The 25,148-nt window shown below is 47.1% G+C and overlaps 1 protein-coding gene and 1 long non-coding RNA gene across 23 annotated transcripts in view; one reads left to right on the forward strand and one right to left on the reverse strand.

The window, feature by feature from the left end:
* LOC148398573 (palmitoyltransferase ZDHHC5-A-like) overlaps nucleotides 1–25,148 on the reverse strand; it is a 247,889-nt gene that overhangs the window by 148,514 nt on the left and 74,227 nt on the right. For 19 of the 22 annotated variants that reach the window (XR_015857906.1, XR_015857907.1, XM_088372917.1 and 16 more), the window contains 3 exons: nucleotides 23,053–23,210; nucleotides 15,953–16,125; nucleotides 9,993–10,095 (listed from right to left, as the gene is read on the reverse strand). Coding sequence is in view for 20 of the 22 variants with exons in the window: in XM_088372917.1 (XP_088229043.1) it covers nucleotides 9,993–10,095; nucleotides 15,953–16,125; nucleotides 23,053–23,210 (434 nt within the window). In the remaining 2 variants the exon portion in view is untranslated. The remainder of the gene's footprint in view (nucleotides 1–9,992; nucleotides 10,096–15,952; nucleotides 16,126–23,052; nucleotides 23,211–25,148) is intronic. The other 3 variants (XM_088372926.1, XM_088372923.1, XM_088372925.1) reach the window with 3 other exon arrangements.
* On the forward strand, nucleotides 1,308–24,573 carry LOC148398575 (uncharacterized). The gene is made up of 3 exons (XR_015857908.1): nucleotides 1,308–1,493; nucleotides 9,632–9,743; nucleotides 24,474–24,573. It is a non-coding gene; the product is annotated as an uncharacterized LOC148398575 (long non-coding RNA).

Here is a 25,148-nt window from a genome sequence, read left to right on the forward strand (position 1 = left end):
GTAATTTGCCCAGGTTTGTTCTAGAGCATTTTCTATTCGGGCTCCAGAGCTTTGGAATGCCCTACCAATGGATATTAGAACTGCTACCTCAATAGAAACATTTAAGACACGTTTAAAGACACATTTCTATGATATGGCCTTTAATTAACCTGTAGTGGCCGATTCGGCTGGAGTTTGTTTTCGCTCCCTCTCCCCATCCCCCCTCCCCGCTCCCCTCCCCAGCTGGGGAGGTGGTTAGGTGACACCCAAGCTGACAGCGGCTATCTGGATTCTCGTGGACCAATTCAGGATGAGGGAAGTGCAGCTTACCCTCCTCGAAGACACTGCCAGGACAATCAAGGGCACCTCCGGCAGCTCTTCGCTTTGACTTGGACATCCACGTTTTCATTGACTTTCATATTATGTATTGTTTGTGCCCTCTCTGCATCCATTGCAGCCTGGTGATCCTGAAAGGGGGATCCTTTCATCTGTGGTCCCTTCTCAAGGTTTGTCATTTTCCCCTGGTAGGGTTTTTTTGAGTTATTCGTTGCTCTTTTGGGAGCTTAAGATCAGGTGATGCTTTGAGAAAAATTGTCAATTTTTTTTTCTATGTGAAGCCCTTTGAGACTGCTTGTGATTTAGGGCTAAACAAAAAAACTTGACTTGACTTGACATAGGATACTATGGTAGTGTGTTAAGAATTTGTAAAATCAACAGGTTTATTCAATGTTTTTATTATGGCTTAATCAGTATGGTTAATCAACAGGTTGATTCAAATGTTTTTGAGATGTTTTAATCAGTATGGTTAATCAACAGGTTGATTCAAATGTTTTTATGATGTCTTAATCAGTATGAGTAAGCAACAGCAATGATTCATGACTTTATATACAAATTTTGTTAATCAAGAGATGTTGGGTGAAACAAATGATTGACCAATGATTTACTGATATGCATTATTGAATTTTGATTTTCATATTGTATGGAAGCAACATGGAAAAGTGTTTTTAATGATTTAAAAAGGAAAAGGGGCTCAAAGGGTGTTGGCCGTATTTTTGGTGGAAAATAGTTGGTCGAAAAAAAGGAAAGAGCGGAAACAGCTGTCAGGGTGGCAGCAGGCTTGCGCAAGGTGGGAAAAAAATGGATTGAGCAATCCGAAGCAAGAACCCTGAGACCAGCAGTGGTTCCCAGTTTAAGGGCAGAAGGAGAAGGAGGCAACCCTCGCAGATCAGTTGAGATTGTGCAACCCTATGCTATGGGATGTATAGAAACCAAAGAGGTAATGCCAGTAAGGGGTGGCTGGGGGGAGGGGGGGGCAGACAAGCCTATAAAAGAACCATCACAGACAACTGTGGGGCTTCTCTCTCCCAATGAGCTGTAATACGTGAAGAAGCCTGCAAGAGTTCCAAGACCTTTTTCAGCTTCGGGAATCTTAGTGTGAGACGCAAGGTCGCTTGCTTGGATTAACTTGGATTTACTCAAAGAATTGGACTTGATGACATTTCACATGGAACTAGGTGAGAGGAACGGAATTTTTCTGTGATTAAGCCGGGGGGAGAATAGCCGTTATGGACGATCCCTTAAGGCGAACCTATTTCTCAAATTTGAACTTTAGGAATAAAAGCGAAATGATCAATCGACTTTAATTCCATCAAAAAGGCATACAACTCGTAGCTACCTTTTCCTACTTTACTGTTTTGTGTTTTATAATCAAAAAGACTCCGTGACTGAATGATTTTATCTGTACGGGAATCAGTGAGTGGAATTGTTCAAGTTGCTGGAGGAATTAAGATTGTAATTCTATTTCATACTTTTTCAATAAATGTGACTTTGTATCATCATTTAATTCATTGTGCGCTAATTTGTGTGTGATATGCTATAGATTATTTGATTTTGATTTGACAATTTGATTTGGTTACAGTTAATTACTATTTGATAATATCGGACTGTGAATCGGGTTATTGTTGGATTCAAATCCATTCAATTGTTCATTCGTTGCGGGCCCGTTCTGAATTTATTCGGGCCGCGCTTAATTATATCTCGGACAATTGAAGCATTTAATTGCTTTCAAAATTATTTGAAGGATCATTTTAGTCCGTTTAAATATTTAATTAGTTTAAATATTTAATTCATTTAAGTGGTTCATTCGTTGCGGGCCTGTCCTGAATTTAGTCGGGCTGCGCTTAATTTTATCTCGGACAAATGAAGCATTTAATTGCTTTCAAAATTATTTGAAGGATAATTTTAGTCCGTTTAAGTATTTAATTAGTTTAAATATTTAATTCGTTTAAGTGGTTTAAATATTTAATTTGTTTGAGTGGTTCGTTCGTTGCAGGCCCGTCCTGAATTTAGTCGGGCCGCGCTTAATTATATCTCGGATAATTGAAGCATTTAATTGCCTTCAAAATTATTTTAAAGATAATTTTAGTCCGTTTAAATATTTAATTCGTTTAAGTGGTTCATTCGTTGCGGGCCCGTCCTGAATTTAGTCGGGCTGCGCTTAATTATATCTCGGACAATTGAAGCATTTATTGTCTTCAAAATTATTAGAAGGATCATTTTAGTCCGTTTCAATATTTAATTCGTTTATGGTTCATTTGTTGCGGGCCCGTCCTGAATTTAGTCGAGCCGCGCTTAAATATATCTTGGACAATTGAAGCATTTAATTGCCTTCAAAATTATTTGAAGGATAATAGTCCAGTTGAGAATTTAATTCATTTAAATATTTAATTCCTTTGAATATTTAATTCGTTTAAATATTTAATTTGGTTAAGTATTTGATTCATTTTCAAGCATTTCAACAGTAAGGAGTTTATATACGGTTTCAGAATGAATGATTAATGTATCAGATTTCCTCTCAAATACTATTCTTGCCATACTTCCATTTATTTGACTCTTCATTGAATGAAGACGGTTAGGCCCGCTACTTCGGCAACGTAGTAGAGTAAACTCATATGAATAGTTACTCCGGCACAACTAGGGCGAGTGTGCGCTAGTGTAACTCAACGAATCCCTGAGGTCTTAACAAAGACATCTAAAAATATCTGAGATTTAACAAAAGCCACAAATCACAGAAGGGAGCCATCAGTATGGCGCGGTTATTCTGACGACGTGTCTCAATTTTAAGGTACACAGCCCGAGCGTCGTTTGACTTCAAAGGGATTGGCGTCATAAAGAGATTAGAATTAATTTAATAAAGGTGGTTAGACACTCGGACGAGTCTCTTCGCCCCCGGCTTATTCAACCCTTTAATGGGAAGCCGGTCACTTTAATATAATAAGTGCAGATTTGACACCCCCAAGGAGTTTTTTGACTACCTCTGTGACTTCGACCCCAGATATTGGAAAGTCCACCTCAGAGTCTCCAGGCCTTGCTTCCACAATGGAAGGCGTGTGTGTGGAATTGAGGAGGTCTTCGAAGTTTTCTCCCCACCGACTCACGACTTCCCGAGTCGAGGTCAGGAGCACACCATCTTCACTGTAAACAGTGTTGATGATGCACTGCTACCCCCTCCTGAGACGCCGGATGGTGGACCAGAGTTTCCTCGAAGCCGTCCGAAAGTCATTCTCCTGCCTCAGCAACCGCCGAAGCTCCGTTTCGCTTGGGCATCCGGTACTTGTCGGCTGCCTCCGGAGCCCCACAGGCCAGAACAGCCTGATAGTACTCCTTCTTCAGCTTGACGGCATCCCTTCCCGCCAGTGTCCACCAGCGGGTTCGGGGGTTGCCGCCACAACGGGCAACAACCACCTTACGGCCACAGCTCCGGTCGGCTGCCTCGACAATGGAGGCACGGATCATGGTCCACTCGGACTCAATGTCCCCCGCCTCCTCCAAGACGTGGGAAAAGTTCTGCCGGAGGTAGTAGTTGAAGATCTTCCTGACGGGGGATTCTGCCAGACGTTCCCAGCACCTGATGGAAACTGATAAATCTGATCAATTAAATTGTTAGCACCTTGGCAGTCCGATCCCCGGCTGCAGAAGCTGGCTCTTGGGACATGGAATGTCACCTCTCTGGCTGGAAAAGAGCCCGAGCTGGTGTGTGAGGCAGAAAGGTTCCGACTAGACATAGTCGGAGTTGCCTCCACACAAAGTTTGGGTTCCGGTACTAGCCCTCTCGAGAGAGGCTGGACCCTCTTCCACTCTGGAGTTGCTCACGGTGAGAGGCGTCAAGCAGGTATGGGAATACTTATTGCTCCCCAGCTGGGCGCCTGAACATTGGGGTTCACCCTTGTGAACGAGAGGGTAGCCTCCCTCCGCCTTCGGGTGGGAGGAACGGGTCCTGACTGTTGTTTGTGTCTATGCACCAAACGGCAGCTCAGAGTACCCACCCTTCTTGGAGTCTCTGGAGGAAGTGCTGGAGAGCGCTCCTTCTGGGGACTCCATCGTTCTAACGGGTGACTTCAATCCTCACGTGGGAAATGACAGTGAGACCTGGAAGGGCATGATTGGGAGGAACGGCCTGGCCCCCCCGATCTGAACCCGAGCGGTGTTCTATTTTTGGACTTCTTCTATAATGAACACCATGTTCAAAAATAAGAGTGTCCATGTGGGCACTTGGCACCAGGACACCCTAGGCCGCAGTTCGATGATCGACTTTGTAGTCATGTCATCGGATTTGCAGCGGCATGTTTTGGACACTCGGGCGAAGAGAGGGGCGGAGCTGTGAACTGATCACCACCTGGTGGTAGGTTGGCTCCGATGGTGGGGGAAGATGCCGGTCCGACCTGGCAGACCCAAACGCTCTGTGAGGGTCTGCTGGGAACGTCTGGCAGAATCCCCTGTCAGGAAGAGCTTCAAGTCCTACCTCCGGCAGAGCTTTTCCCACGTCCTGGAGGAGGCGGGGGACATTGAGTCCGAGTGGACCATGTTCCGCGCCTCCATTGTTGAGGCAGCCAACCGGAGTTGTAGCCGTAAGATCGTTGGTGCCTGTCGTGGCGGCAATCCCCGACCCTGCTGGTGGACACCGGCAGTAAGGGATGACGTCAAGCTGAAGAAGGAGTCCTATCGGGCCGTTTTGGCCTGCAGGACACCGCAGGCAGCTGACAGGTTGGTCAAGCGGAACGCGGCTTCGGCGGTTGCTGAGGCAAAGACCTGTGCGTGGGAGGAGTTTGGCGAGGCCATGGCGAATGACTTCCGGACGGCTTCGAGTAAATTCTGGCCCACCATCCGGTGTCTCAGGAGGGGGAAGCAGTGCAACGTCAACACTGTTTGCAATGCGGATGGCGTGCTACTGACCTCAACTCGGGACATCGTGAGTTGGTAGGGAGAAGACCTCATCAATTCCACCTACACACCTTCCATTGTGGAAGCAGGGCCTGGAGACTCTGAGGTGGACTCTCCAATCTCTGGGGTCGAAGTCACTGAGGTAGTTAAAAAACTCCTCGGTGGCAAGGCCCCGGGGGTGGATGATATCCGCCCGGAGTTCTTAAAGGTTCTGGATGTTGTGGAGCTGTCATGGCTGACACGTCTCTACAACATTGCGTGGACATCGGGGACAGTGCCTCTGGATTGGCAGACTGGGGTGGTGGTTCCCCTCTTTAAGAAGGGGGACAGGAGGGTGTGTTCCAATTACAGGGGAATCACACATGAGCCTCCCTGGTAAGGTCCATTCAGGGGTGCTGGAGAGGAGGGTTCGTCGGGAGGTCGAACCTCGGGTTCAGGAGGAGCAGTGTGGCTTTCGTCCTGGCCATGGAACAGTGGACGAGCTCTACACCTTTGGCAGGATCCTCGAGGGTGCATGGGAGTTTGCCCAACGAGTCTACATATGTTTTGTGGACTTGGAGAAGGTGTTCGACCATGTCCCTTGGGAGGTTCTGTGAAGGGTGCTTCGGGAGTACGGGGTGCCGAGCCAACTGATAAGGGCGGTTCGGTCCCTGTATCACCGATGCCAGAGTTTGTTCCGCATTTTCGGCAGTAAGTCGGATTCGTTCCCAATGAGGGTTGGACGCCGCCAAGGCTGCCCTTTGTCACCGATTCTGTTCATAACTTTCATGGACAGAATTTCTAGGCACAGCCGAGGCGTTAAGGGGGTACGGTTTGGGGACCTCAGGATCGCGTCTCTGCTTTTTGCAGACGGCGTGGTGCTGTTGGTTTCTTCAGGCCGTGATCTCCAGCTCTCACTGGAGCAGTTCGCAGCCGAGTGTGAAGCAGTCGGGATGAGGGTCAGCACCTCCAAATCCGAGTCTATGGTCCTCGGTCGGAAAAGGGTGGAATGCCCTCTCTGGATTGGGGAGGAGATCCTGCCCCAAGTGGAGGAGTTTAAGTATCTTGGGGACTTGTTCATGAGTGAGGGGAGGATGGCGCGCGAGATCGACAGGCGGATCGGTGCAGCGTCGGCAGTAATGCGGACTCTGTACCGGTCCGTCGTGGTAAAGAGAGAGCTGAGCCAAAAGGCAAAGCTCTCAATTTACCGGTCGATTTACTCTCCGACCCTCACCTATGGTCACGACTTATGGGTCGTGACCGAAAGAACGAGATCCCGGATACAAGCGGCCAAAATGAGTTTCCGCCGCAGGATGTCCGGGCTCTCTCTTAGAGATAGGGTGAGAAGCTCGGTCATCCGGGAGAGACTCGGAGTAGAGTCGCTACTCCTTCACGTTGAGAGGAGCCAGATGAGGTGGCTCGGGCATCTCATCAGGATGCATCCTGGACGCCTCCCTGGGGAGGAGACCCCGGGTACGACCTAGGACGCGCTTGAGAGACTATGTCTCTCAGCTGGCCTGGGAACGCCTTGGGATCCCCCGGGATGAGATGGATGAAGTGGCTGGGGAGAGGGAAACCTGGGAGTCCCTCCTAAATATGCTGCCCCCGCGACCCGACCCCGGATAAGTGGAAGAAGATGGATGGATGGATGGATGGATGGATGGATGGATGGATGGATGGATGGATGGATGGATGGATGGATGGATAAACTGTTAGCAATTGGGAGGACACGACCTGTTCAAGCATGTAACAACACACAATTTTGGAATATGATTTTGGTACGCCATAATTTCAATCTGTAACAGTTTGAGCAATATCATCATATATGTTAAAGTTAGAAGAACCCATTATTATGGCTAAGTATGAATATGTGTTAAGTTAAAGTCCAAATGATCATCGTCACACACACATCTGGGCGTGGTGAAATTTGTCATCTGCATTTAACCCATCCCCATGTGATTTTGATCCATCCCCTGGGGGAGAGGGGAGCAGTGAGCAGCAGCGGTGCGGCGCTCGGGAATCATTTGGTGAACTAACCCCCCAATTCCAACCCTTAATGCTGAGTTGATCATTACTTAAGACAAGATGGATGTGTTATTGATGTTGCAATGTTTAATCAATATCCAACGTGTATTTAACATTGTTTTTCCATCTATACATGAATGTAGTATGAAGTTGAGAGGAGATATTAAGGGTTAATAGTGATATTAGTGATGATAATCGGCTGAAAGAACGAGTGAAACGGCAAACAGTTGCAGAGAACAGTCATGCGCAATGGTTGCTGTTTTGAGCAAGGTTGCCAATGCAACCAGTGGTTCCCAGCTGAAAGTCAGGTGAAGATTGTGCAACCCTCACATATCAGGTGAGAAATCCGCTGAGACAGCATTAAAATAACAGCTGAGAAATCCGCTGAGACAGCATTAAAATATCAGCTGGAAAATCCACTGAGACAGCAATACTAAAATATCAGATGAGGTTATGCAATCCTAGCATACCAGACATTCCACACATTCCAATGTCATGCATTCCTCTTCGATGAGGTCATGCCAGTGGAGCTAACGAGCCTATAAATGCTTGGCTTCGGATGAGAAAAGGGCTCTTCCTGGTCAGGGCGAATGCCGTTTAGACAAAGATGGATTCTTCATTCTTTTTGAGATTGGACCAAAATCTACTAAAATGAATTTCTAGACTCTTCGAATTGGACTTTGTCAAATTTTAAGCTTCGAATTGGACTTTGTCAAATTTTAAGCTTCGATGAAGGTAGAGGAGTCAGCCGCTTCTGGCAGCAAGGGGAAGACGCCAATGTAACGGCGCTGGCTAATCTCCTTCCAAAGTAGACCAGTAGTGGCCAGGTGATCGACCAGTCGATCGCGATCAACGTATTGGGCACCCCTGGTGCAGTGGGACACCATGGAAAAATATTTAACAGGATTGAAAAGAACGGCGGAGAGAGACGGAGATGAGAAAATTGAGAGTCACACGAAAACTAAGACAAGGAAAGATGACGAAGCGTACGTAGCGCTCCACTTCAGTGTGACAACGATGGAAGATGAGGAAAGACCGGTGTGTTTACTGTGCCTTACAATGTTGGCAGCGGACAGTATGAAGCCAAATAAATTAAGGCGGCACTTATGAAGTCATTGCACCCCAATCACGCTGATAAGATGCTTGAGGTTTTACAGTGAAAATGGGCTGAATATTGCCAACAATCATCCCACTTTGTGAATGATACTTCAGTCAATCAGCAAGCACTGTAAGCATCATATAAAGCAGCGTACCATATTGCTCAGTGCAAAAAAAACACACCATTGCAGAAGAGCTGATACTACCTGCAGCCGTGGAATGCTGCCTCATGTTGATTAAAAAACAGCACAAAGTGTTTCATTCATTTTTGTTTTGTAGGTTAAAATGTTTTATATATCGTGCTCCTGAGTTAATGATGCTGATTACTTTGAATTGAATATTATTTATTGCTCTTATTTAATTTAATATGTATGTTTATCAGTATTTTATTGCATTTTTTTCAGCATAAAATGGCAGTTGGTCAAGAATATTTATAGTTTGAATAATTACAATTTATGTTTTATTTTAAGGAAAAGTGATGCACTTTGAATCTGTTCTGTTACAGACTAAAAAAAAACAAAGTTATTAATAAAGTTATTCTTTATTGTAAGTTGATCTTTCATTTTTATTTATTTTTTGTTTTTCCTTTAATGTTAATAATGTGGGGGGTGCGAAAGGTTTTCTTCTCCCTAGGGGGGGCATCACAGAAAATATTGAGAAGCCCCGCCCTACACGAGCGTCGTTTGACTTTAAAGGAATTGGCGTCATAAAAAGATTAAATAGATTTCTTCAGAATTAATTTAATAAAGGTGGTTAGCAACTCAGACCTGTCTCTTCACCCCCGGCTTATTTAACGTTCGTCTCCCCATGAGAGCTATGTTACAGTGGTGCGGGGACAAAGGAGAGTCTGGCCCTTTAAATGGAGAAGTCGGTTCACTTATGGTTGTTAAGTCTCACTGTTATTGCCCACGTGAGCGTTGAAGTAACCCAGCAGAACGATGGAGTCCCCAGAAGGAGCGCTCTCCAGCACTTCCTCCAAGGACTCCAAAAAGGGTGCCAGGGACGTGCGGTCAGAGGAGGCAAGGGAGGTCGTGCCTCCCCTGTCATCATGAAAAGGGGAAAAAAGAAATTCAATTGTTTTTGTAAAGTCATTTTGCTTTTAATTTCAATAGTTTTGTATCATTTTGTACCAAAATTGCTGAATTTTTATAGTTATGTTAAAACCGAAGACGAGTTGCTTGGAGGAGGCAACTTCCTGCCTTGCCTCCTCTGAGGATTGCGTAATCACACGGCTGCCTATGCTGACAGGCTATGCAGTTAGCCTGAACTGCTGTCTGTCTCTATATCGTTGTTTAATCGACTTTACAATCTACTTTGGCCCCTCCCACAGGTGGTGATTCCATGGAAAGGGGGACCCACGTTTTCTTTTCGGGCTGTGCCCGGCCAGGCCCCATGGGCGAAGGCCCGGTCACCAGACGCTCGCCTTCGAGCCCCAACTCCAGGTTAGATGCAGCCCACTTTTTTTTTTCAAGAATATGGACACAAAATGGTTAGACTTCCTGTGGGAATCGTTTATGTATGTGACCCCTGTTTTAAATTGTTGTAGGCAATGATAATCACTTTGGGTTGAAATTATTGGTGGGAAGCTGTTATTTGAGGTTCGCTCAGTCCTTATCCACAGTGATTAATGATGTGAGGTGAACAGCATGACAGGGAGACAAAAAAGAATTCAATGGTAAAATATGTTCTACCTGCTCATTGGTAGTTCTGCCCCTTCCCACAAGAACAATGTGGAAACCAGTGAGACCAGCAACTGGAATGAAAAACAGGCCTGCAACACACATTACAGCCAGCCTGAAAAAGAACGTTAAGGAATATATTGCCTGTTAATAGTCTATTTTTTAGACTCTACGCAATCACAATGTTTGGGGTCAATCACAGATCAGAGAGCTTAAAGACCCATTAGACAGGTATGTTTTTGTTGATTATGGCGGCGCAGTATGGACAAAAGCGATGAAAGTTGCCTGAAGTTCACCACATTTCCCCTGAGTGCCAGTGTGCATTGTTGTTGAATACTGAGCTCTCACTCACCTGCAGTTGGACTGAATTACACCTAAATCTTGATTTTACGTGGATTTTTCTAGTTCTCAGTAACACTGTAACAGCATAAGCCGGACAGAGGGGCTGAACTAGATGCTCTCATTGCAGCAGTCCCACAATCAGAGAAGCTATTTGTTCTCAGGGACCTCAACGCCAGAGTGGGGACAGACTATCAGACCTGGGAAGGAATCATTGGGAAGCATGGCATTGGCAAATGCAACAGCAACGGTTTACTGCTGCTCAGGTCTTGTGCTGCGCATGACCTTGTCATCACCAACACCATATTCTGACTACCCACCTGCAACAAGACGTTATGGGTATGTGTTGTTGCATAATAGGCATGGTATTTCGTATATTATGTTGCATTTGAGTTTTGGTTTTATCTTGTTCTTGGGTCAAGAGCGGTCTGAGTTGTGTGTGGTTTGACCGTTGTATTGATGTTGTATTTCTTAATGGCTCTTTGGATGCGTTGGTAACTCCTCTGATATATGGCAGTGTGACGATGGCCGGTTTGTTTTTGTTGAGTGTGTTTCTGATCTTCTGTTGTGTTTTTTTGTGTGCCTGTTCTTTGGATATTGGCAGGTTCTGAGTGCGTTGTGTACGTGTGTCTTCTCCTCTTCCCTGTCCTGTTTGTCTGTTACTATGATGGCTCGTTTGTACAGTGGTCTGACTAGTGACAGTTTGTGTTCTTTGGGGTGCTCTGTTGTCAATAACAGGTATTGCTCCGCGTAGGTGGGTTTTCTGTGTATTTAAAGTATGATACTGCCATCTGTGGTGAATTTCTAGGGCTAAAAAGCCTAAATCATTGTTTTTTTTCTTCCTCATGTGTGAATTTGATGCTGCCTGTGTGGTCTATGGCAGTGGTCCCCAACCCCCGGGAAGCAGACCTGACTGGTCCGTGGCTCATTTGGTACCAGGCCACACAAAAAAGGGAATAAATACCTTGCATTAGTTTACACCTCTGTGACATTTACATGGGTGAAGAGCTGGTCACCAGACTCCTTTTATGTTGTAAGTACAATGTTATGAGGATGCTGCAAGTAAAGTTAGATTGATTACACAGTGGATTCACATTTATTATTATATTATACTGTGGTGTTTGCATAGAGAATTCCCCTATGGAACTCAGGGTTGAAGGGTGTCTTGGGATGGTGGTGTTGATGTTGTAACACACTTCCGTTGTTCTGCGATATGATTGGCTGCAAAGACAGTACGATGACGTTTAGGATTGTGGTTGTCTGTTTTGCGTAAATGGAACTGTCGTTGAAACATGATTTTTGCGAAGAAAACGTCCATAAACAATGTGCAGTCTGTGATTATTTGATTTACAGATGCTTTCGATATTTGATTTTGATTTTCTAGAATTGTTTTTAGAAGTTTTATTCACAAAAATTGTGACGTCATCAAATACCAGTCCATGAAAATATTGTCTGACAGTAATCCGATCCGTGGAGCTAAAAAGGGTGGGGACCACTGGTCTATGGTGTTGAGGTAGTCTGTGAGCTGTTGTGTGTATCCGTTTTATATTTTTTCTAGAATGTCGCAGACATACCTTTTTCCAAAATTATATGCTGCAATCCTCTGGTGCTGTGGCTATGGATGCTCCAAGAAAAAAAACAATTCATTCCTTCAGTCTGTTTGTATATGGTGTTGTTATATTGAAAATAAGTGGACGTGGCGACGAATCTGTGTAGTGACATGATGTCTTCAACTGTGAGTTTGGTTCGTTTCCAGAGTGAATTGTACTTACTGAGTCTACTGTGTACGATGTTGAGTTTGGCTTCTACTGGGGGTTTTGAGAACTATGACTATTTTGTCCTGTCTTATATTGATTTGTTGTAAGTCCTTTGTCAGTTATTGTGAGTTTCTGCAGTGCTGTTTAGTGAGTCCGCGACGGGGTTTTATGATTTCTGCAAGTGATTCGGAGAGGTTGTATGTGATGGATCCTTTGCTGTCGACAATGGGGCAGAGTTGTGTATCGGATTTGTATATTGAAGAGCGATCCAGGGCGCTTGATTATAGCACTGAGTTGGCTCATATGTTGAGCACTTCCATCCATCCATTATCTGAACTGCTTAGTCCCCACGGGGTCACGGGGGTGCTGGAGCCTATCCCAGCCGTCAACGGGCAGGAGGCGGGGGACACCCTGAACCGGTCGCCAGCCAATCGCAGGGCACACAGAGACAACCAACCATCCGGACTCGTACTCACACCCAGGGACAATTTGGAGTGCTCAATCGGCCGACCAAGCATGTGGGAGGAAACCGGAGTGCCCTGAGAAAACCCACGCGGGCCCGGGGAGAGCATGCAAACTCCACACAGGGAGGGCCGGAGGTGGAATCGAACCTGCACCCTCCGATTTTGAGCACTTGTTTTGTGAAATAAAGAGCCGGTTGCAAAACCCACGTCTTGCCTGGTACTTTGGTAACGCTACAATATAGTTATATACGTAGATCTGTGGAATAATTGGATCCACAACTGACGACGAGGCTGACGACGAGGCTGACGACGAGGCTGACGACGAGGCTGACGACGAGGCTGACGACGAGGCTGACGACGAGGCTGACGACGAGGCTGACGACGAGGCTGACGACGAGGCTGACGACGAGGCTGACGACGAGGCTGACGACGAGGCTGACGACGAGGCTGACGACGAGGCTGATGTCAGCGGCGCTCGTAGATCCGGAGTCAACAGCTGTTTCTTTTTTTTCTTTTTTTTTAAAGTGACACAGCAGATGAAGATTCCGATGGATTTAATGATTTGAAGTGACACGGATGGCTCATTAAAATTGTTGTTTATATTACATTTATTTGATATATCTAGTCTGACGTCAGCGGCACACGTAGATCCGGAGTCAACAGCTGTTTTTCTTTTTTTTAATTTAAGTGACAAGACAAGTCAAGTCAAGTCAAGTTTATTTGTATAGCCCTAAATCACAAGCAGACTCAAAGTGCTTCACATAGACAAACAATTGACAATTGTTCTCAAAGCATCCCCTAATCTTAAAACGAAGATTCCGACGGATTTAGATTAGATTAGATTCAAATTTATTGTCATTGTACAGCACAAGCACAGTACAGCGAAATGAACATTGACATCCAACCAGAAGTGCAAAAAGCAGTAAAGTGCAGAGTAAAAAGTAATACTGAGCAGTAAGTACAGTGCAATCAGGTAAATATGAGGTGTGTTCTACTATGCGGGATAATATACATGAGGGACAAGAACGGATATATTTTGCATCAGCAGAACAGTGACTCTCAATTGTGGAACTGTCTGAACACCAAGCGTTGTTAATAAAGACGCATAAACTTCCACCGCGAGTTTTCCCATAGTCGCCAGTTCTGTCGGCCGTATGCAGGTCGCAGCCTGTTAGCTCAACAACACTGTCGGGGCTAGTGCTACGGAGCCATGATTCTGTGAAAATCATGAGGTTGCAGTCCTTAATCTATCTCTTTGTGTAAATCCACAGCCGCAGTTTGTCCATTTTGTCCGCCTGAGAACGGACATTGGCGAGGAGTAAGCTAGGATGTGCCGGACGGTGGGGCACTAGCCCTAGCCCAGCCTGTACGCCTCCACGCTTACCTCGCCTTTGCTTACGTTTTCTGGCCGGGTGCGCGATACAGCCAGCCGTTGAGTCGCGTTGGGTAGCCATAGAGAGCTAGCGATGTCGTTGTTGATTCGTAAACCTTCCAATCCAACGTGTTGATGTTGTAATCCTATGTCCAGGAGATGTTGTCGGGTGTAGGATAACAACGCACGACTATTTTGGATAAGTAGACTTACGACTGTAAGGTAAATAACTATGTATTTGCGAAATCTGATCGGACCTCTGGCTTCGCTGTGCAACCACTGCGCCGCCATTTTGGCTCATGATTTGGAGTGACACGGATGGTTCGATAAGATTGTTGTTTATACTATTGTTATTTGTTATATCATTTATATATTGTTATATGGGCCTGTTGAATTATTTGAACTGCAACTGGCGACGAGTCCGACGTCAGCGGCGCGCCACACACGCGGCGTTGTTTACAGAAAGGACGAAGAATTCAATGATTTGGAATGACACAGATGGTTTGAGACACGTATTATTTATGTAATAGTTATTTGAATAATAAAATGTTACGTCAGGCCCGTTTTTAGCTCCTCGTTTGTGTTTATGTCACGTTAGCATACTGTATCTTTTAGCCTGTTTTTGCCAGTTCATGTCTGTACTTGGTGTTGGATTTTGTCAAATAAATTTCCCCCAAAATGCGACTTAAACTCCGGTGCGACTTATACATGTTCTTGTTCCCCTTTATTGTGCATTTTATGGCTGATGCGACTTGTACTCCGGAGTGACTTTTAGTCCGAAAAATACGGTACTTTCGCCGGGGGAAAAGGACAGCCAGCTTTGATGTTTGGATCCGTAGGAACCATTGCAGTGAGACTTGTGGTCACAATACCCCGAGTGAGCGAGAGATTGTGGGCAGTAATCTATCTATCTATCTATCTATCTATCTATCTATCTATCTATCTATCTATCTATCTATCTATCTATCTATCTATCTATCTATCTATCTAATATCCATCTATCCACCGACCTACCTAGACACAACCGACCCACCCACCAACCGAACCCAACCCCATATATATATATACTATATTTACATATATATACTATATATACATATATATGTGTGTATATATATATATATATATATATATATATATATATATATATATATACAGTCAAACCTCGGTTTTCGAACGTCCTGGTTCTCGAACAAATCGGAATTCAAACGAAAAATTTGAGATTTTTTGTTTCGGATGTCGGACAAAATTCGGAGGTCGAACCTCGCGAGATGAGCCGGAAGGACCCAAGAAAATCCGACTGCGCGGCCCGAATGCCGACTGACTCCGTTAGTTATTGTATTTTCGGTACTTTGAGGATTGTATTAACCCCTCATCATGCCTTCAAAGAAAGCAAGTGGGAGCAGTAAAGCCATCCTAAAACACCAAGATGCTCTTAAAGTAATGTGACAGCGAGCGCCCGGCGCGCTGCATTTGCGCGATTGGACCAAATTAAGCTCCCTGCGCACTGAGGTCCACTTAAATTTTGGAAAGTACATAAGGACTTTAAATATATTTTCTAAATTTCAGCGACGGCTCTGTCACAATAATTCAACCAGCGCGGTGCAGTTGCGCGATCGGCAGCGCGCTACGGTTGCGCGTTCTGTGGTGCGCTGCAGTTGCGTGATCGGACAAAAATGTGCGAATGAAAAAATGCTTAAAAAAGGCGTTCTTTTTTAGTCTTGGAACGGATTAAAATTGTTTCCATTATTTGAAAGGGGAAAAATAGATTTGGAATTCAATCGATATACTTCTCGAACCGCAACATCATGTTACTTTCTAAATCCACATGCTTGTAAAAGTAAAAACGTAGCTTTGTGTTTTTTTGTTTCGATGCGCTCCTTTAATGTTCCTCGTTATTTTTTCGTACAACTTAATTTGTTCCCAGGGCATTTTACCTTTTCCCCATAATTTTCCAGGTTTCTTTCATGACTGGAAAATAGGTCAATCTATGCAATAAGAAAGGAACAAATACAAGTAAGTTGATTCATTCAAGGATACGTAACAATCACATGCAGGCGATCATTGGAGTGGTGATGATAGAAAATGAAGAGCAACCCAAAGCCGAAAACAGCCATGATGTGGGCAGTCAGAGAAAGTAGGAAGAGGAAGAAGTATCTGTAATTCCTCTTGCCGATGCAGTTATTGACCCAAGGACAGTGGTGGTCAAATTCCTGTAGAACCAAAGAAAACATCTCTGAGATCATGCCCAAGAAATCACGGACGTTTGACAGTAATCTATGTAAAAATGAGGCAGATATAGAAAAAAGAACTCTATGTATTATATGACAGTTAGATCCCGAGGAACGACTGCAAGCTTCAGGGGCGATATTAGGATCAGAAGTTTAGGGGTGCTACAAACAGGTTTATGGGTGGTAGAGGGGGGCCAAGGATCTATATGTGGGGTTTGTGGTCTTTTTATTTTATTGTGTGAAGACTGAGGCGTGTTACTTTAATTCTGATTCTCTGAAGCATTCACACGTGTGTTTTTCTGATTCCTACTATTATTATTATTACACACACTTTTTTGTCCTCCCAATACTCCCATATAGTATTCGTAGATTCACACCATTCCAACTTCAACATACTCCACACATTCATGCTTAGCCTTAGATTCAACTTTATTCATCCCTTGGGATTGCTCCCTCAGAAAATTCTAGTGCCAGTAACTGATTCAGATTCTTCTTCTTATTATTATTATTACACTCACTTTTTTGTCCAATTCACACCGTTCCAATTTCAACATACTCCACACATACATCCCCTCCGTGAGTCGTCACCTTATCGTGGTGGAAGGGTTTGCGTGTCCTAATGATCCTAGGAGCCAAGTTGTCCGAGGCTTTATGCCCCTGGCAGGGTCACCCATGGAAAAAGGGTCCTAGGTGAGGGGCCAGACAAAGCACGGCTCACAAAAAACCCTTATGAGGAATACTACAATTGGATTTTGTTTTCCCTCGCACGTGGGTCACCGGGGGCCCCCTCTGGAGCCAGGCCTAGAGTTGGGGTTCGAAGGTGAGCATCTGGCACAGCCCGGAAAGGAAGCGTAGGTCCCCTTTCCCATGGGCTCACCACCTGTGACAGGGGCCAAAGCTATGTGAGCTGGGCGGCGGCCAAGGGCGGTCCGACTGCTCTCTGGCAGAAAATGAGCCCGAGCTGGTGTGCAAGGCAGAAAAGTTAAGACTCGACATAGTCGGACTTGTCTCCACACAGAGTTTGGGTTCTGGTACAAGTCCTCTTGGGAGGCGCTGGACTCACTCCCACTCTGGAGTTGCCCACGGAGAGAGAGCCGTCGGGCAGGTCTGGGCATATTTAAAGCCCCCCAACTGGGCGCCTGCACATTAGGGTTAACCCTGGTAAACGCGAGCGCAGCCTCCCTCCGGCTTCAGGTGGGGGGACGTGTCCTGACTGTTGTTTGTGTCTATGCACCAAACGGCAGCTCAGAGTACTTTTTAGAGTCCTTGGAGGAAGTGCTGGAAAGCACAATATCGTTCTGCTGAGTGACTTTGATGCTCATGTTCATCATCCTTCCGGTCAAGATGGCGGCGCGCACGGACGCAGCGGCTTACGGCTCTCCACGCCAGTGCTCTTTTTTCCTTGCCTATCTTTTTTTATTTTCACTCTTTGGCACACTCTGTACTGGGAATCCCAAGTACACTTTCCACTCGCTCACGGACATTGGATACCAAGCACGGATACCTATTTCAAGTGACTTTCACCGCAAGCACAACATCCCAGACGAGATTGCGAGACCGCCGGGGTCTCCGTGGATTGTTGTCGGGTCTGGGAGGCGATGCAGGCGAAGAAGAGAGAGGAAGCAAAAGCGAGGCCGTCGGTCTGGCCTAATGCTAAGGCTACGTAAACAACCGCACAAGCCGCCTCTCCCGAGCCTGTTTCTCTCCAACGCCAGATCCCTGCTGCATAAAATGGATGACCTGGATCTACAGCTCACGGGAAACCACTACGTCCGGGACTGTTGTGTGATTATTATGACCGAAACCTGGCTGCGCTCGGATATCCCCGATGCTAGTATGCAGCTAGCAAGCCGCTCCCTGCTACGCGCGGACAGAACATTGGACTCCGGTAAACGCAGAGGTGGGGGGCTTTGTATGTATGTGCACGATAACTGGTGCAACAATGCGACCATCGTGGGCAGCCACTGCTGTCCGGACCTCGAGTACATGGCAGTCAGGTGCCGGCCTTTTTTCCTCCCGAGGGAGCTAGCTGTTGTTATCGTCATTGCTGTTTACATTCCACCCGACGCTGACGTAAGCACGGCACTCTCTCTCCTGCTGAGAGCTGTGAGTGAACAACAACGGGCTCACCCTGATGGCTTCCACATTGTTGCGGGGGATTTTAACAAGGCCAACTTAAAGACTGTACTGCCGAATTTCCACCAGCACGTAAAGTGAGCTTCACGGGGTGAGAACACCCTGGACCATGTCTACACCAACATCAAACATGCATACAGAGCTATCCCCCTCCCCCACCTCGGGCAATCAGACCATCTGTCCCTCCTGCTCTTCCCTGCCTACACCCCCCTCAGACGCAAACTCAGACCCACCTTAAGGACCATCACCTCCTGGCCTGAGGATGCACTCCACAAACTCAAAGACTGTTTTCAACGGACAGACTGGGACCTGTTCGACCACCAGGAGCTGGGGACACACACAGACACAGTTCTGGGCTAGATCCAGTTCTGCGCCAGCAATGTGACTGTGACCAAAACCATCCGGGTCTTCCCTAACCAGAAACCCTGGATGTGCAGCCAGGTCCGCTCTCTCCTCAGAGCCCGTGACACCGCCTTCAGGTCAGGAGACAGAGCTCTGTACAGCGCTGCCAGAGCGGAGCTGAGGAGAGGAGTCAAACGGGCGAAAGCTGACCACAGACAACGCATCGAGTCCCACCTGTCCAGCAACAACGGCCGTAAGGTGTGGCAGGGCATCCAGGAGATCACCAACTTCAGGGGCAGTGCCGCTCAAGTCGAAGACCAAGGCGCACAGCTGGCAGAGGAGCTAAACAGCTTTGCTCGGTTTGGAACATCCCAGCGGCACTCCCCTGTCCCTGCCCTGCCCCCTCCCCCTCCCAGCTCTGACATCACTCCACTCACTGTTCAGGAGCACGAGGTCAGAAAGGTGCTCCTTGCAGTGAATCCCAGAAAGGCCGCAGGCCCGGATGGGGTCCCCGGCAAGGTGCTGAGGGCATGCGCTGAGGAGCTCGCCCCCACCTTCACCACGATCTTCAACCGCTCCCTGGCCCTAGCAACCGTCCCGCCCTGCCTGAAAACCTCAACCATCATCCCAGTGCCGAAGAAGTCGGCCATCTCTAGCCTGAATGATTACCGACCAGTGGCCCTCACTCCGGTGATCATGTAGTGCTTTGAGAGGCTGGTTCTTCAGCACATCAAGGATTATCTTCCCCCACACCTCGACCCCCACCAGTTTGCATACCGGACCAACAGATCCACAGAGGACGCCATCGCCGTAGCCCTCCATTCTGCGGTGAACCACCTGGAGCAGCAGCAGAGCTATGTCCGGATGCTCTTTGTGGATTACAGTTCGGCATTCAACACCATCCTCCCGGACAGACTCACCACAAAGCTGGACACTCTCGGACTCCCCTCTCTCACATGTGCCTGGATTAATGACTTTCTGACCAACCGACTCCAGGCTGTGAGAGTTGGCTCCCGCCTCTCCTCCACCCGTACGCTGAGCATCGGCTCCCCACAGGGCTGTGTGTTGAGCCCCCTCCTCTTCTGCCTCTACACTCACGATTGCAGACCGGCCCACAACCACAACCGGATTGTCAAGTTCGCCGACGATACCACTGTGGTCGGTCTCATCTCCAATGGCGATGAGGTAGCCTACAGAGAGGAGGTCCTGGACCTGGTCGACTGATGCTCTGAGAACAATCTCGCTCTGAACACCAAGAAGACCAACGAGCTCATCATAGACTTCAGAAGGCATAGCCCTGAGCCAACTCCCCTCTTCATCAACGGCGAGCAGGTGGAGAGGGTCCACAGCACCAAGTACCTGGGCGTCCACATCTCTGACCGGATCTCCTGGTCAGAGAACATCACCACCATCGTCAAGAAGGCTCAGCAGCGGTTACACTTCCTGAGAGTCCTCAGGAGGTACAACCTCAACACCGACCTGTTGCTGACCTTCTACCGATCTTCCATTGAGAGTCTACTGACCTACTGCATCGTAGTATGGTTCGGCAGCTCCACCGCCGCTGACAGGGAGAAGCTGCAGAGAGTGGTGAAGGCAGCCCAGAGGATCATCGGCCGCCCTCTCCCCTCCCTTACGGACGTCTACACTAGCCGCTGCCTCAGCAGGGCTAAGGCCATCTCAGCGGACAGCTCCCACCCTGGCTCTGCCCTGTTTGACCAGTTGCCCTCTGGAAGACGCTACAGGCAAATGAAGACCAGGACAAACAGACTCAAAAACAGTTTCTTTCCCCAAGCCATAGCCGCCCTCAACTCCAGCCGACACTGATGACACTTTCCTCCTGCACTACTACTGCACTTTGTCCGCACTACTGTTTCCGATTATTCATCTACTTTTCTATTAGTCGATTACTTGACTATGTTACTCGTATCTACCTCATGCACTGGATGGAGGTCTCCAATTTCATTGTACTATGTAGAATGACAATAAAGGTTTTCTGATTCTGATTCTGATGTGGGAAATGACAGTGAGACCTGGAAGGGCGTGATTGGGAGGAACGCCCCCACCCACCCGATCAGAACCCAAGCGCTGTTCTATTATTGGACTTCTGTGCTCGACATAGATTGTCCACAATGAACACCATGTTCAAGCATAAGGATGTCCATGTGTGCACTTGGCACCAGGACAACCGAGGCCCCACTTCCATGATTGACTTGATTGTAGTCGTGTCATCGGATTTGTTGCCGCATGTTTTGGACACTTGAGTTTAGACACTTGAGCTGTCAACTGAACACCACCTGATGCTGGGTTGGCTCCGATGGTGGGGGAAGATACCGGTCCGACCTGGCAGACCCAAACGTACTAAGAGGGTCTGCTGGGAAGGTCTGGCAGAAAGAGCTTCAACTCCCACCTTCAGCAGGGCTTTTCCCATGTCCCGGAAGAGGCGGGGGACATTGAGTCTGAATGAACCATCTTCCATGCCCCCGTTGTTGAGGAAGCTGACCAAAATTGTGGCCATAAGGTGGTCGGTGCCTGTCGTGGCGGCAATCCCTGTATCTGCTTGTGGACACCGGCGGTAAGGGATGCCGCCAAGCTGAATAAAGAGTCCTATCGGGACGTTCTGGCCTGTGGGACTCCGGAGGCAACCGACAGGGGTGGCCGAACCGGATAGCCAAGCGGAACACGGCTTCAGCGGTTGCTGAGGCATAAACCCGGGCATGGGAAGAGTTTGGCGAACCCATGGAGAATGACTTCCGGACGGCTTTGAGGAGATTATGGTCCACTATCCGGCGTCTCAGGAGGCGGAAGCAGTGCACCGTCAACACTGTTTACAGTGGAGATGGCGTGCTGCTGACCTCGACTCGAGACGTCGTAAGTCGGTGGGGAGAATACTTTGAAGACCTCTTCAAATCCACGATTCACCTTCCATTTTGGAAGCAGGGCCTGGAAACTCTGCAGTTGACTCTCCAATCTCTGGGGTCGAAGTCACAGAGGTAGTTAAGAAACTTCTCGGGGGCAAGGCCCCGCGGGTAGATGAAATCCACCCGGAGTTCTTAAAGGCTCTGGATGTTGTCGGGTTGTTCTGGCTGACACGCCTCTACAACATTGCGTGGACATCGGGATTGGTGCTTCTGGATTGGCAGACTAGGGTGGTGGTTTCCCTTTTTAAGAAGGAGGACCGGAGGGTGTATTCCAACGACAGGGTAATCACACTCCTCAGCCTCCATGGTTAGGTCTATTCAGGGGTGCTGGAGAGGAGGGTTTTTCAGGAGGTCGAATCTCGAAATCAGGAGGAGCAGTGTGGTTTTCATCCAGGCTGTGGAACAATGGATCATCTGTTTACCCTCGGCAGGATCCTCGAGGATGCATGGGAGTTCGTTCAACCAGTCCACATGTGTTTTGTGGCCTTTGAGATGGCGTTCGATCGTGTCCCTCAGGAAGTTCTGTGGAGGGTGCTTTGGGAGTGCAGGGTCCCAAACCAACTTATAAGGGTGGTTCAGTCCTTGTATCATCAATGCCAGAGCTTGGTCCGCATTTCTGGCAGTAAGTCAAATTCGTTCCCAGTGAGGGTTGGCTGCCCTTTGTCACCGATTCTGTTCACAACTTTTATGGACAGAGCCATTGAGGCTGTCCGGTTTTGGGACCTGAGCATTGCATCTCTGCTTTTTGCAGATGACATGGTGCTGTTGGCTTTTTCAAGCCGTGATTTCCAGCTCTCACAGGAGCAGTTCGCAGACGAGTGTGAAGTGGTAGGGATGAGGGTCAGCACCTCCAAATCTGAGACCATGGTCCTCAGTTGGAAAAGGGTGGAATGCCCTCTCCAGATCGGGGATGAGATCCTGCCCCAAGTGGAGGAGTTCAGGTATCTTGGGATCTTGTTCACGAGAGAGGGCAGGATGGAGCATGAGATCGACAGGTGATGCAGACTCCGTACCGGTCCCTCGTGGTGACACGGATGGTTTGATAAATGTGTATTGAATAACTGTTAAGTTACGTCAGGCACGTTCTCAGTTCCTCGTTTGTGTTTATGTAATGTTAGCATACCATATCGTTTAGCCTGTTTTTGCCTATTGATGTCTGTTCTTAGTGATGGAGTTTTTCAAAAGAAGCTCCCCCAAAAATGTGACTTGTACTCCTTAGCGTATTGTATTTGTCAATGTGAAGTATTTTAAAATAATTCTGGTGCAAGGCACACCTTGAGTTGGCAAAATTTGTGAGGGCATGAATATAAATGGACACAGCACATTTCGGATTCATATTCACTTACATTACTGAAAATATTTTCATTCCACTTTTTTGGTGGTATTTTGTGTTGATTCATGACAACATCTCAACAAAATAAATTCAAGTTTGTGATTGTGAGGTCACAAATGTGAAAAAGTTCAAGGGGTATGAACATTTTGTTAAGACACCATACAATTGTATGTAACACACCTCAACACAGTTGTCACAGACAGAGCAGTGGGAGCAACGTGGTGGCCGGTAGAAGTGACAAGTTGAACACCATTTCATTCTGACCTGGATTCCTCTGATCTCCACAGTTTTATAAAGAGGAGCACGGAAGTCATCATCCTTATCCTCATCCTCCTCAGCTACAGACAGAGAAATTGATCAAAGACCAAACATGTCAACTTCAAAATCTATAATATTTGCGCAGTGAGAACATAAAATGACTATTGTTTCACTCTTGTTGAGTTCTTGTAGAGAACCAGTCCCCACGTTACCAATTCCTTGGAATTCTTTGCTATTTTGCTATCAATTCCCTCAGCAAATCCAGTCAGCATGAAGTGTGTCACTACGCATGTTACGCACGCGACGCAACATTGTGTAGTGACATAAGCAATGAGACACGGAGTGTTGCGTGTTTGATCCGCTGCGGAGGGTCAGTCAACAACCTAGCAGCAGCAACATTAGCCCGACGTGCAATTTTACTGCAGATAAGTAACTAACACTGCTTTTCATGGTAGCTCAATTTCTATAATTGTAAAATCTGTCATGCAAATCGCGTCTCATGGTTTATTTTAGATAACGACGAGCGAAACCATCTGACTGGTTCAGACGCCAGCAGTAACCCTAACCTCTCGCATATCCGGTCACGGAGGCAGGGAGGAGCAAAATTGTCTAAGGAAAGGACTGAGGGATGTCATTGTACAGTGACAAAATTTGTAGTTAAAGGCTTGCACCCAATTGCCACTGTAGAAGCCCCTGATTTCTGGTAGGTGATGATTTCTATTGTCAGGGATGAAAATGGCAAATGTAAAAAAGCACGGAAAAGTAGCGGGGGGGATATGCTGTCGTGGCGGGCGGGGATTGCTTGCGAGTCGCCGAGGCTAACGTTGCCCGGCCAGCTGGCCGACAGCTCCCCCCATATATAAAAAAAGTATTTTCTCAACGGTTTTACACGATTCACGAAAATACTTTCGAGGGAAAAAAAACACGGAAATCCGCGGATCCGCGGACAATTCTCATCCCTGTATTGTAGGACAATGTTTGCATTCTTCACTCGGGTTTGTAATGTCATATTTGCACAAAGATGCAATATAAAAACAAAATGATCATAACCGTTTATATGCTTCTTTTTTCCCCAAATGAGAATCGATAAAGAATTGAATCATTAAACAGAATTGAAAATGGAATCGGAATCACAAAAATGAAGAGGGGCGGAACTGTCAAGTGATCACTACCTGATGGTTTGTTAGATCCGATGATGGGGGGGATACCGGTCCGACCTGGCAGACCCAAACATATTGTGGGGGTTTACTGGGAACGTCTGGCAGAATCCAGGGTCAGTTTGTCACGACCTCTACCTTGTCGGCCTGTATTACGACCATGCCTTCTTGTACTATGTATCCTAGGGATTTAATGGAGGAGGCATGAAACTCGCACTTCTCCACCTTGACATTCTTCAGCAGGCGAAGATTAGAATATCATCAAGGCAAACGAACGACTGCGGGCGCGTTGGTGAGGCCGAAAGGTAATTCGAGTAGACACTGGGCGTGCTGAGCGTTGTTTTCCACTTATCACCCTTTGATGCACACTAAGTGATATGTTTTTTGTAGGTCCCGTTTGGTGAAAACCGTTACCCCCTTGAGGGTCTCAAATGTGGACAAGGGGCAAGGAGTAGCGGTTTTTCATCGTGACTTTGTTGAGCCCCCAATAGTCGATGCAAGGGCGGAAGGAGCCATCCCTCTTGCACACACACAAAAAAAAACTGGCACTGGCGGGCGAGGAGGACAGTCGGATGATTACAGCTGCCAAAGAGTTCTGGATGTACTTCTCCATCGCTTGGCATTCCGGGTTGGACAGCGAATAGAGCTATTCCCTGGGAGGAGAAGTGCCAGGCAGGAGATCGATTGCGCAAGGGCGGTGTGGAGGAAGGGAGATTGCCTTGGCCTTATTGAAGACCTCCTTGAGTCTATGATAGCAGGAGGGCCAGTTCACGATGTTGGTGTGTTGATTGGTGGCAGGATCTCTGGGTGGACTTGCCGCCTCCTTCAGGTAATGACAAGGATGTCAAAGTCACACACACC

Source organism: Syngnathus floridae, chromosome 4, assembly GCF_059516105.1.
Source record: "Syngnathus floridae isolate MCC-2025c chromosome 4, RoL_Sflo_1.0, whole genome shotgun sequence".
Classification (NCBI taxonomy): Eukaryota; Metazoa; Chordata; class Actinopteri; order Syngnathiformes; family Syngnathidae; genus Syngnathus; species Syngnathus floridae.